This window comes from Cyclopterus lumpus, chromosome 5, assembly GCF_009769545.1.
Source record: "Cyclopterus lumpus isolate fCycLum1 chromosome 5, fCycLum1.pri, whole genome shotgun sequence".
Classification (NCBI taxonomy): Eukaryota; Metazoa; Chordata; class Actinopteri; order Perciformes; family Cyclopteridae; genus Cyclopterus; species Cyclopterus lumpus.
The window spans coordinates 26,497,723-26,512,722 of record NC_046970.1 but is presented as its reverse complement, the minus strand read 5'-3'; the positions used below and the strand labels follow the sequence as shown (position 1 = coordinate 26,512,722).

The following is a 15,000-nucleotide window of genomic DNA, read 5'->3' as shown; positions in this document are numbered from 1 at the left end:
GTACTCCAGGTACTCCAGGTACTCCAGGTACTCCCTACCTGATGGTCTTGCCCTCCCTCAGGTCGTACAGAGAGAACAGGATGTCCGTGTCCTCCCCGATGCTGTTGTAGGTGAAGCTCTTCAGGTTGACCAGCAGGTGGTGTGGTACTGGACCTCGACCCGGCTCCCCGGGTCTCTGGCGGGTCCCGTCACCCTGCAAGTACACAAGTATTATGGATGCTCCGGTACTTTGTTTCAGATACATGTAGTAGAAGTACATGTGAAGTACATTAAATGTACTATGTTGTACCTGTGTAGTACTCAGCTGAACACTGTGTCTGCTGGACAGGTGCTGGAGGAGACACAAAAGGTGACATCAGGGCTTCATCGTCATGTTCTCTCCTCGTCTCCTTGTCTCCTCGTCTCTTCTCATTGTTTCCTCTCCCCTTGTTTTCACTTCATTTCCATATATTATTGTATTTCCTCTCCTCATTTCTTCTTCTTGTCTCCTCTTCTCCTCTCCTTGTTTCATCTCCTCTGTTGTCTCCTCATCTCCTCTCCTTGTTTCATCTCCTCTGTTGTCTCCTCATCTCCTCTCCTTGTTTCATCTCCTCTGTTGTCTCCTCATCTCCTCTCCTTGTTTCATCTCCTCTGTTGTCTCCTCATCACCTCTCCTTGTTTCATCTCCTCTGTTCTCTCCTCATCACCTCTCCTTGTTTCATCTCCTCTGTTGTCTCCTCATCTCCTCTCCTTGTTTCATCTCCTCTGTTCTCTCCTCATCTCCTCTCCTTGTTTCATCTCCTTCTCTCCTCATCACCTCTCCTTGTTTCATCTCATTCTCTCCTCATCACCTCTCCTTGTTTCATCTCCTTCTCTCCTCATCACCTCTCCTTGTTTCATCTCCTTCTCTCCTCATCTCCTCTCCTTGTTTCATCTCCTCTGTTCTCTCCTCATCTCCTCTCCTTGTCTCATCTCCTCCTGTTCTCTCCTCATCTCCTCTCCTTGTTTCATCTCCTCCTGTTCTCTCCTCATCTCCTCTCCTTGTTTCATCTCCTCCTGTTCTCTCCTCATCTCCTCTCCTTGTCTCATCTCCTCCTGTTCTCTCCTCATCTCCTCTCCTTGTTTCATCTCCTCCTGTTCTCTCCTCATCTCCTCTCCTTGTCTCATCTCCTCCTGTTCTCTCCTCATCTCCTCTCCTTGTTTCATCTCCTCTGTTCTCTCCTCATCTCCTCTCCTTGTCTCATCTCCTCCTGTTCTCTCCTCATCTCCTCTCCTTGTTTCATCTCCTCCTGTTCTCTCCTCATCTCCTCTCCTTGTTTCATCTCCTCTGTTCTCTCCTCATCTCCTCTCCTTGTCTCATCTCCTCCTGTTCTCGTCCTCATCTCCTCTCCTTGTTTCATCTCCTCTGTTCTCTCCTCATCTCCTCTCCTTGTCTCATCTCCTCCTGTTCTCTCCTCATCTCCTCTCCTTGTTTCATCTCCTCCTGTTCTCTCCTCATCTCCTCTCCTTGTTTCATCTCCTCTGTTCTCTCCTCATCTCCTCTCCTTGTCTCATCTCCTCCTGTTCTCTCCTCATCTCCTCTCCTTGTTTCATCTCCTCTGTTCTCTCCTCATCTCCTCTCCTTGTCTCATCTCCTCCTGTTCTCTCCTCATCTCCTCTCCTTGTCTCATCTCCTCCTGTTCTCTCCTCATCTCCTCTCCTTGTCTCATCTCCTCCTGTTCTCTCCTCATCTCCTCTCCTTGTTTCATCTCCTCCTGTTCTCTCCTCATCTCTTCTCTATTTTTTTTAGATCTTTCTTGATGTTTTTCTGTTCTTCCTGTCTCTTTGTCTCTTCCTGTCTCTTTGTCTCCTCCTGTCTCTTTGTCTCTTTGTCACTTACTGTCTCTTTGTCTCCTCCTGTCTCTTTGTCTCTTCCTGTCTCTTTGTCTCCTCCTGTCTCTTTGTCTCTTCCTGTCTCTTTGTCTCCTCCTGTCTCTTTGTCTCCTCCTGTCTCTTCCTGTCTCTTTGTCTCCTCCTGTCTCTTTGTCTCCTCCTGTCTCTTTGTCTCCTCCTGTCTCTTTGTCTCTTCCTGTCTCTTTGTCTCTTCCTGTATCTTTGTCTCTTTGTCTCCTCCTGTCTCCAGGCAACAGACCAAAAGGGGAACAGCTACTTAAAGCCGAGAGCCTGAACGTCGTGTTTCACCAACAGACCTTGAACTAGCAGCAAGAGTCTGACTCACAGGTGACGTGTTTACACCCACACACACCTGAGCTCATCATACACCTGGAATATAGATTTATATTCATAAGCATCTGGATTCATTCTAGTTCATCACCAACACTACATGTTACTAGATTACACCTGAACGCATCACGAGAACGTTATCATTTACTTTCAGCCAGTACTCATGTTCACTGAGTAGAGCCTGAACGCATCACGAGAACGTTATCATTTACCTTCAGTCAGTACTCATGTTCACTGAGTAGAGCCTGAACGCATCACGAGAACGTTATCATTTACCTTCAGCCAGTACTCATGTTCACTGAGCAGAGCCTGAACGCATCACAAGAACGTTATCATTTACTTTCAGCCAGTACTCATGTTCACTGAGCAGAGCCTGAACGCATCATGAGAACGTTATCATGTACCTTCAGCCAGTACTCATGTTCACTGAGCAGAGCCTGAACGCATCATCATGTAACTGAAGTGAACCTCCTGGTTCTCCGTTAGCGGTGCTGCTAACGTTACTAGCTGACGTTACTAGCTCTCCTCCTGTTGGTCTAAACACTGATTGGTTGATAACAAAGTCACATGATCAGAAACTAGATGTTCTACAGCAATCTCTGTGAGGAAACGCGTTGATAAAGGATCAATAAATAAATCAATAAATCAATAAAGGAGTCACCATCTTATAGAGATCTGACACGCTGATCTGGTCTTCATCGACCATCTCAAACTCCTTCCTGGGGACCAGGTCCAGACCCAGGTGTCTGAGGGGCAGAGGAGGAGGAGTCTTTATATGTGTGTGTATACGTGTGTGTGTGTATGTGTGTGTGTGTGTGTGTGTGTGCGTGTACATGTGTGTGTGTCTCACTCGTTGCCCCAGTCCAGCCTCACGGTGACGTGTCTCTTGACGTCCCGGTTCTGGTCCTGGGTCAGGTGACCTGACAGCAGCTGCCTCCTCAGGTCGATCAGCTCCATCATCACATGACGCACTTTGTAGAACAGATCCACCTTGTGTTTCTGTTGGGGGGGGTCAGATACACAGATACACCACATCACACACTAAGGACGCCCTGAGTAGACGCACACAAGAAACACACAAGAAACACACAAGAAACACACAAGAAACACAGTAACACACAAGAAACACACAAGAAACACACAAGAAACACAGTAACACACAAGAAACACAGTAACACACAAGAAACACACAAGTAACACACAAGTAACACACAAGAAACACACAAGTAACACACAAGAAACACACAAGAAACACACAAGAAACACACAAGAAACACACAAGAAACACACAAGAAACACACAAGAAACACACAAAAAACACACAAGAAACACACAAGAAACACACAAGAAACACACAAGAAACACACAAGAAACACACAAAAAACACACAAAAAACACACAAAAAACACACAAGAAACACACAAGAAACACACAAGAAACACACAAGAAACACACAAGAAACACACAAAAAACACACAAGAAACACACAAGAAACACACAAGAAACACACAAGTAACACACAAGAAACACACAAGTAACACACAAGAAACACACAAGTAACACACAAGTAACACACAAGAAACACAGTAACACACAAGAAACACACAAGTAACACACAAGAAACACACAAGTAACACACAAGAAACACACAAAAAACACACAAGTAACACACAAGTAACACACAAGTAACACACAAGAAACACACAAGTAACACACAAGAAACACACAAGTAACACACAAGTAACACACAAGTAACACACAAGAAACACACAAGTAACACACAAGAAACACACAAAAAACACACAAGAAACACACAAGAAACACACAAGAAACACACAAGAAACACACAAGAAACACACAAAAAACACACAAAAAACACACAAAAAACACACAAGAAACACACAAGAAACACACAAGAAACACACAAGAAACACACAAAAAACACACAAGAAACACACAAGAAACACACAAGAAACACACAAGTAACACACAAGAAACACACAAGTAACACACAAGAAACACACAAGTAACACACAAGTAACACACAAGAAACACAGTAACACACAAGAAACACACAAGTAACACACAAGAAACACACAAGTAACACACAAGAAACACACAAAAAACACACAAGTAACACACAAGTAACACACAAGTAACACACAAGAAACACACAAGTAACACACAAGAAACACACAAGTAACACACAAGTAACACACAAGAAACACACAAGTAACACACAAGAAACACACAAAAAACACACAAGTAACACACAAGTAACACACAAGTAACACACAAGAAACACACAAGTAACACACAAGTAACACACAAGTAACACACAAGAAACACACAAGTAACACACAAGAAACACACAAGTAACACACAAGAAACACACAAGTAACACACAAGAAACACACAAGTAACACACAAGAAACACACAAGTAACACACAAGTAACACACAAGTAACACACAAGAAACACACAAGTAACACACAAGAAACACACAAGTAACACACAAGAAACACACAAGAAACACACAAGTAACACACAAGAAACACACAAGTAACACACAAGAAACACACAAGTAACACACAAGTAACACACAAGAAACACACAAGTAACACACAAGAAACACACAAGAAACACACAAGAAACACAGTAACACACAAGAAACACACAAGTAACACACAAGAAACACACAAGTAACACACAAGAAACACACAAAAAACACACAAGTAACACACAAGTAACACACAAGTAACACACAAGAAACACACAAGTAACACACAAGAAACACACAAGTAACACACAAGTAACACACAAGTAACACACAAGAAACACACAAGTAACACACAAAAAACACACAAGTAACACACAAGTAACACACAAGTAACACACAAGAAACACACAAGTAACACACAAGAAACACACAAGTAACACACAAGAAACACACAAGTAACACACAAGAAACACACAAGTAACACACAAGTAACACACAAGTAACACACAAGAAACACACAAGTAACACACAAGAAACACACAAGTAACACACAAGAAACACACAAGAAACACACAAGTAACACACAAGAAACACACAAGTAACACACAAGAAACACACAAGTAACACACAAGTAACACACAAGAAACACACAAGAAACACACAAGAAACACAGTAACACACAAGAAACACACAAGTAACACACAAGTAACACACAAGTAACACACAAGAAACACAGTAACACACAAGAAACACACAAGTAACACACAAGAAACACACAAGTAACACACAAGAAACACACAAAAAACACACAAGTAACACACAAGTAACACACAAGTAACACACAAGTAACACACAAGAAACACACAAGTAACACAAAAGAAACACACAAGTAACACACAAGTAACACACAAGTAACACACAAGAAACACACAAGTAACACACAAGAAACACACAAGTAACACACAAGTAACACACAAGAAACACACAAGTAACACACAAGAAACACACAAAAAACACACAAGTAACACACAAGTAACACACAAGTAACACACAAGAAACACACAAGTAACACACAAGAAACACACAAGAAACACACAAGTAACACACAAGTAACACACAAGAAACACACAAGTAACACACAAGAAACACACAAGAAACACACAAGAAACACAGTAACACACAAGAAACACACAAGTAACACACAAGAAACACACAAGTAACACACAAGAAACACACAAAAAACACACAAGTAACACACAAGTAACACACAAGTAACACACAAGAAACACACAAGTAACACACAAGAAACACACAAGTAACACACAAGAAACACACAAGTAACACACAAGAAACACACAAGTAACACACAAGAAACACACAAGTAACACACAAGAAACACACAAGTAACACACAAGTAACACACAAGTAACACACAAGAAACACACAAGTAACACACAAGAAACACACAAGTAACACACAAGAAACACACAAGAAACACACAAGTAACACACAAGAAACACACAAGTAACACACAAGAAACACACAAGTAACACACAAGTAACACACAAGAAACACACAAGTAACACACAAGAAACACACAAGAAACACACAAGAAACACAGTAACACACAAGAAACACACAAGTAACACACAAGAAACACACAAGTAACACACAAGAAACACACAAAAAACACACAAGTAACACACAAGTAACACACAAGAAACACACAAGTAACACACAAGAAACACACAAGTAACACACAAGTAACACACAAGTAACACACAAGAAACACACAAGTAACACACAAAAAACACACAAGTAACACACAAGTAACACACAAGTAACACACAAGAAACACACAAGTAACACACAAGAAACACACAAAACACACACAAGTAACACACAAGAAACACACAAGTAACACACAAGTAACACACAAGAAACACACAAGTAACACACAAGAAACACACAAGAAACACACAAGAAACACACAAGAAACACACACAAGAAACACACAAGTAACACACAAGTAACACACAAGTAACACACAAGAAACACACAAGTAACACACAAAAAACACACAAGTAACACACAAGTAACACACAAGTAACACACAAGTAACACACAAGAAACACACAAGAAACACACAAAAAACACACAAGTAACACACAAGAAACACACAAGTAACACACAAGTAACACACAAGAAACACACAAGTAACACACAAGAAACACACAAGAAACACACAAGAAACACACAAGAAACACACACAAGAAACACACAAGTAACACACAAGTAACACACAAGTAACACACAAGAAACACACAAGAAACACACAAGAAACACACAAGTAACACACAAGAAACACACAAGTAACACACAAGTAACACACAAGAAACACACAAGTAACACACAAGAAACACACAAGAAACACACAAGAAACACAGTAACACACAAGAAACACACAAGTAACACACAAGAAACACACAAGTAACACACAAGAAACACACAAGTAACACACAAGTAACACACAAGTAACACACAAGAAACACACAAGTAACACACAAGAAACACACAAGTAACACACAAGTAACACACAAGAAACACACAAGTAACACACAAGTAACACACAAGTAACACACAAGAAACACACAAGTAACACACAAAAAACACACAAGTAACACACAAGTAACACACAAGTAACACACAAGAAACACACAAGTAACACACAAGAAACACACAAAACACACACAAGTAACACACAAGAAACACACAAGTAACACACAAGTAACACACAAGAAACACACAAGTAACACACAAGAAACACACAAGAAACACACAAGAAACACACAAGAAACACACACAAGAAACACACAAGTAACACACAAGTAACACACAAGTAACACACAAGAAACACACAAGTAACACACAAAAAACACACAAGTAACACACAAGTAACACACAAGTAACACACAAGTAACACACAAGAAACACACAAGAAACACACAAAAAACACACAAGTAACACACAAGAAACACACAAGTAACACACAAGTAACACACAAGAAACACACAAGTAACACACAAGAAACACACAAGAAACACACAAGAAACACACAAGAAACACACACAAGAAACACACAAGTAACACACAAGTAACACACAAGTAACACACAAGAAACACACAAGAAACACACAAGAAACACACAAGTAACACACAAGAAACACACAAGTAACACACAAGTAACACACAAGAAACACACAAGTAACACACAAGAAACACACAAGAAACACACAAGAAACACAGTAACACACAAGAAACACACAAGTAACACACAAGAAACACACAAGTAACACACAAGAAACACACAAGTAACACACAAGTAACACACAAGTAACACACAAGAAACACACAAGTAACACACAAGAAACACACAAGTAACACACAAGTAACACACAAGAAACACACAAGTAACACACAAGAAACACACAAGAAACACACAAGAAACACACAAGAAACACACACAAGAAACACACAAGTAACACACAAGTAACACACAAGTAACACACAAGAAACACACAAGTAACACACAAAAAACACACAAGTAACACACAAGTAACACACAAGTAACACACAAGTAACACACAAGAAACACACAAAAAACACACAAGTAACACACAAGAAACACACAAGTAACACACAAGTAACACACAAGAAACACACAAGTAACACACAAGAAACACACAAGAAACACACAAGAAACACACAAGAAACACACACAAGAAACACACAAGTAACACACAAGTAACACACAAGTAACACACAAGAAACACACAAGTAACACACAAAAAACACACAAGTAACACACAAGTAACACACAAGTAACACACAAGTAACACACAAGTAACACACAAGAAACACACAAAAAACACACAAGTAACACACAAGAAACACACAAGTAACACACAAGAAACACACAAGTAACACACAAGAAACACACAAGAAACACACAAGAAACACACAAGAAACACACACAAGAAACACACAAGTAACACACAAGTAACACACAAGTAACACACAAGAAACACACAAGAAACACACAAGAAACACACAAGTAACACACAAGTAACACACAAGAAACACACAAGAAACACACAAGTAACACACAAGAAACACACGTACACAACGAACCCGGCACACACTCCATACAGCGTGTTCTATTATTAGAGCTCTAAGGCCCTCCAGAGTTAAACGTCCATTCAGTTCATGGCAGCATGTTATGAACACACACACACACACACACACACACACACACACACACTAATGTGTCCTCACACATTGTTAGTGTGGAAGGTCGACACGAAAAACTGCACTTTCAGTACGTTATATATATATAGATATGATATATCTCTATATATATATATATCTATATATATATATATAGAGATATATATATATAGATATATAAAATCTTTCTGCATGTCAGTGTATTTAAAGCATTGCGTAACAGGTTTGCTGCTTCTAAAATAAATATATAATAATATGATTCATGAGTCAGTGTTTCCACAGGGAAGTCCTTTTCCTGTATGAAGCCTGATTTGCATGTTTTTAGGCACTCAATGATAAAAAAAGACTTAGCCAAAGAGTGCAATTTCAGTAGTTGCTTAGCAACAGTGAGAGTAACTCTGCTCAGCATCTGTTTATCGTTTGTTTTTAAGGAGATGCCTCACACACTCCTCTGTGATCAGAGAGAGATTTCAAATGTTTTCTATTACTAATTAATTCTCATAACTCCTCTGGTTGTATAGAAGACTATGCTTCACGTGTTAAAGCTGCATTCTCTCTCCTGACCACCAGGGGGCGACTCCTCTGGTTGTATAGAAGTCTATGCTTCATGTGTTAAAGCTGCATTCTCTCTCCTGACCACCAGGGGGCGACTCCTCTGGTTGTATAGAAGTCTATGCTTCATGTGTTAAAGCTGCATTCTCTCTCCTGACCACCAGGGGGCGACTCCTCTGGTTGTATAGAAGTCTATGCTTCATGTGTTAAAGCTGCATTCTCTCTCCTGACCACCAGGGGGTGACTCCTCTGGTTGTATAGAAGTCTATGCTTCATGTGATAAAGCTGCATTCTCTCTCCTGACCACCAGGGGGCGACTCCTCTGGTTGTATAGAAGTCTATGCTTCATGTGTTAAAGCTGCATTCTCTCTCCTGACCACCAGGGGGCGCCTCCTCTGGTTGTATAGAAGTCTATGCTTCATGTGTTAAAGCTGCATTCTCTCTCCTGACCACCAGGGGGCGACTCCTCTGGTTGTATAGAAGTCGAGGTCTGACAGCGGAGGGTACGTCCCAGAGGCGGTTTTCCCCTCGGAATCAAACGTGTGATGTTTGGGTGCACGTGACAGGTAGAACATTGAAGGTTCATGAACATGTAAAATCAGTGTTGTGTTAATATCAACGCGTCTGAGAGGTTTGCTTCTTCAGATCGAACACGGCTCCAACAAAAAGAACTTCACACACGACTGAAGCATCTCCATTACGCTTCATATTCAATGTGATGTCATATCAATATGTAATCTAGTTGTTTAAAAAGTCTAGTTAGATAAATAATAAAGAGCCACATGTCCTAAAGAAGAGCGACAGACAGGAAGTAGAGCCATGTGTCCTAAAGAAGAGTGACAGACAGGAAGTAGAGCCATGTGTCCTCAGGTGGAGTGACAGACAGGAAGTAGAGCCACGTGTCCTAAAGCAAAGCGACAGACAGGAAGTAGAGCCATGTGTCCTAAAGAAGAGTGACAGACAGGAAGTAGAGCCATGTGTCCTAAAGAAGAGTGACAGACAGGAAGTAGAGCCATGTGTCCTAAAGAAGAGTGACAGACAGGAAGTAGAGCCACGTGTCCTCAGGTGGAGCGACAGACAGGAAGTAGAGCCACGTGTCCTAAAGCAAAGCGACAGACAGGAAGTAGAGCCATGTATCCTAAAGCAAAGCGACGGACAGGAAGTAGAGCCATGTGTCCTAAAGCAAAGCGACGGACAGGAAGTAGAGCCATGTGTCCTAAAGCAAAGCGACAGACAGGAAGTAGAGCCATGTGTCCTAAAGCAAAGCGACAGACAGGAAGTAGAGCCATGTGTCCTAAAGAAGAGCGACAGACAGGAAGTAGAGCCATGTGTCCTAAAGAAGAGCGACAGACAGGAAGTAGAGCCACGTGTCCTCAGGTTGAGCGACAGACAGGAAGTAGAGCCACGTGTCCTAAAGCAAAGCGACAGACAGGAAGTAGAGCCATGTATCCTAAAGAAGAGCGACAGACAGGAAGTAGAGCCACGTGTCCTCAGGTTGAGCGACAGACAGGAAGTAGAGCCATGTATCCTAAAGAAGAGCGACAGACAGGAAGTAGAGCCACGTGTCCTCAGGTTGAGCGACAGACAGGAAGTAGAGCCACGTGTCCCGTAAAGAGTCTCTTAAGGAAACCTTAAATATTCACTTCTGTCGTCACATGACCTCAAAGAGTTCTCCTCCAACAACCGGCCGACCAAACGGCGATTATCTCCAGACGTTAGTCCGGACCCGTCGGAGGAAGAGTTAAAACCATTAAAACCAGAAGTCGACTGAGAGCATCGCTCATTTCTTGCATCAATATTTGAGCATCGAAGAGCTTCTGATGAGTGACACTCGGGTTGGTTCAGCCACTTCCTCGTCTTCACTTTCTCCGCTTCACATTTTATTTAAATATTGTTCAAAGATTCTCAGAGGAAGTTCTACTCTTTATTTATTACACTGCTTGTTATAATATTCTGTGTTAAAGATGGCTCTTTAATAACTGTCTTCTCACTGCAGGTCTTCTGAAGCCTGATTGGTGGAGCTCTGCTGCCTGTCACAGTGTGGGCGTCGCCGGTCGACTTGCTTCTTGGTCTCTGAGGAGCGCTTGATTCGCTGCAGCCTTGAAGTCGGTGTAAAGACTGACGATGGTTCTCTTTGGTTCTTTCTTTTCTTTGTATTTATTGATCCAAAAATTCATGATTCATGGTTCAAAAAAGTGTTTCAGATAAAATATCATGAAACATTTCTTCCACATGAACCGTGACAGACATCGTTTATTGTTCTGTGAAACCATCTGGTGAAAGTTTATGAATGTGATTCATATTATTTGGAACAACACGTTCCTAGATTATGTAACAAGGAACCTTCAGCATGAACGTCACATGACTCACTGAGTGATTAATTAGCTCATTTGCTAATTAAAGCATTAATAAAGCATTAATAAAGCATTAATTAAAGCATTAATGGAGCATTAATAAAGCATTATTAAAGCATTAATAACCACAATGATGACCTTTTATTTGCATTAAAGAGCCGTGAAGAAGAAGAGCTACTCACCACGTACAGCTGCTTCCACAGCAACGCCCACTCCTGCAGCGTGGACGTCACCTCCGTCACCGTGGGGTCCTCCAGAGGAGACACGGTCTCCTGGGGCCTGAGCAGAAACACAGGCTTTAAGAACGGGGAACATGTTCTCCAGCAGAACCAACTGCAGGACCCACTGCAGAACCCACTGTAGAACCCACTACATAAACCACTGTAGGACCCACAGCAGGATCCACTGCAGAACCTACTGCAGGACCCACTGTAGAACCCACTACATAAACCACTGTAGGACCCACAGCAGGACCCACTGCAGAACCCACTGTAGAACCCACTACATAAACCACTGCAGGACCCAAAGCAGGATCCACTGCAGAACCTACTGCAGGACCCACTGTAGAACCCACTACATAAACCACTGTAGGACCCACAGCAGGACCCACTGCAGAACCCACTGTAGAACCCACTACATAAACCACTGTAGGACCCACAGCAGGATCCACTGCAGAACCCACTGTAGAACCCACTACATAAACCACTGTAGGACCCACAGCAGGATCCACTGCAGAACCTACTGCAGGACCCACTGTAGAACCCACTACATAAACCACTGTAGGACCCACAGCAGGACCCACTGCAGAACCCACTGTAGAACCCACTACATAAACCACTGTAGGACCCACAGCAGGATCCACTGCAGAACCCACTGTAGAACCCACTACATAAACCACTGTAGGACCCACAGCAGGATCCACTACAGAACCCAATGCAGGACCCACTGCAGAACCCACTGTAGAACCCACTACATAAACCACTGTAGGACCCACAGCAGGACCCACTGCAGAACCCACTGTAGAACCCACTACATAAACCACTGTAGGACCCACAGCAGGATCCACTGCAGAACCCACTGTAGAACCCACTACATAAACCACTGTAGGACCCACAGCAGGATCCACTGCAGAACCCACTGTAGAACCCACTACATAAACCACTGCAGGACCCAAAGCAGGACCCACTGCAGGACCCAATGCAGGACCTACTGCAGGACCCAAAGCAGGACCCAAAGCAGGACCCACTGCAGGACCCAATGCAGGACCTACTGTAGGACCCAAAGCAGGACCTACTGCAGGACCCAAAGCAGGACCCAAAGCAGGACAGGACCTAAAGCAGGACCCACAGAACAGCGTGCATTAGACGTGCACGTAGTGGAACTTGATTTGTACGTTTATATCAGGTATTAAAATGAAACGAGGTGTATGAATTATGAATAATAATCTAATAAGAAATACATGTTCTTCTCTGGTTTCATGTCATAAAAGATGCATTTAAAAACTACAGAACACAACTCAGTTATCAAGCTCCTCTTTTATGGAACCAGCTTCCACTTTCAGTCCTGGAGGCAGACACAGTCACCTCATTCAAGAATAGACTTAAGACTTTCCTCTTTAATAGTGCTTATAGTTAGGGCTGAATCAGGTTTGCCCTGGTCCAGCCCCTTGATATGCTGCTATAGGCTTATAGGCTGCTGGGGGATGTTTTAGGATACACTGAGCACCTATCTCCTCTTCTCTCTCTCCTTATGGATGAATTTACATCTCTCCATTGCACCTTATTAACTCTGCTTCCTCCCCGGAGTCGTTGTGACTTCACGTCTCAGAGGGTCCATTGGACCTGGAGGTGTCTGATGGACAGAAGGAAAAGGAAGTCTCCTCATTCCTTAAGGGAAAGATGATCAAAGCCAAGTCTTTAAGAAATGAATAATATAATATAGCTATTCATATATATAGTGAAACACACACACACACCTCTCTGCCCTGAGGGTCTACTTGAAACAGTAAAGGTTTCTCTAAATCCAATTAATTTACTCTCCGTGTCTCTAATTTAAAAACTCTTATGCAAATCAGAGTCACGCTCCATAACTCAGATTAATCTGCAGTTTCCATAATTATGTAAATGTATTAAATATGGAGTCTGGAAGATGGAAGGGAATGAGAAACGAGGAGGTCCATTCCTTATTTAGGGAGAACAACAACTCATCAGATTAGCTCTAAACGTCTACAGCGACGAGATGAAGAAGAAGAAGAGGATGAAGAAGAAGAACATGAAGAGGATGAACTGACTAGTTTAGTAGTTTATTTGTCTAATCCTAACTAGTAGTTTAGTTGTCTAAACCTAACTAGTAGTTTATTTGTCTAATCCTAACTAGTAGTTTAGTTGTCTAAACCTAACTGAGTAGTTTATTTGTCTAATCCTAACTAGTAGTTTAGTTGTCTAACCCTAACTAGTAGTTTAGTTGTCTAACCCTAACTAGTAGTTTAGTTGTCTAACCCTAACTAGTAGTTTAGTTGTCTAATCCTAACTAGTAGTTTAGTTGTCTAAACCTAACTAGTAGTTTATTTGTCTAATCCTAACTAGTAGTTTAGTTGTCTAAACCTAACTGAGTAGTTTATTTGTCTAATCCTAACTAGTAGTTTAGTTGTATAAACCTAAATAAGTAGTTTATTTGTCTAATCCTAACTAGTAGTTTAGTTGTCTAAACCTAACTAGTAGTTTAGCTGTCTAAATCTAACTAAGTAGTTTAGTTGTCTAAACCTTACTAGTAGTTTAGTTGTCTAAACCTAACTAGTAGTTTAGTTGTCTAAACCTAACTGAGTAGTTTAGTTGTCTAACCCTAACTAGTAGTTTAGTTGTCTAACCCTAACTAGTAGTTTAGTTGTCTAATCCTAACTAGTAGTTTAGTTGTCTAAACCTAACTAGTAGTTTAGTTGTCTAACCCTAACTAGTAGTTTAGTTGTCTAATCCTAACTAGTGGTTTAGTTGTCTAAACCTTACTAGTAGTTTAGTTGTCTATACATAACTAGTAGTTTAGTTGTCTAAACCTAACTAGTAGTTTAGTTGTCTAACCCTAACTAGTAGTTTAGTTGTCTAAACCTTA

At 41.4% G+C, this 15,000-nt stretch overlaps 1 protein-coding gene across 1 annotated transcript in view; it reads right to left on the bottom strand.

Moving 5' to 3' along the window:
- dock3 (dedicator of cytokinesis 3) overlaps window positions 1-15,000 on the bottom strand; it is a 94,279-nt gene that overhangs the window by 43,093 nt on the left and 36,186 nt on the right. The window contains 5 exon segments of the mRNA XM_034533292.1: window positions 39-193; window positions 290-331; window positions 2,864-2,948; window positions 3,053-3,201; window positions 12,078-12,174. Of these exon segments, the coding sequence (XP_034389183.1) occupies window positions 39-193; window positions 290-331; window positions 2,864-2,948; window positions 3,053-3,201; window positions 12,078-12,174 (528 nt within the window).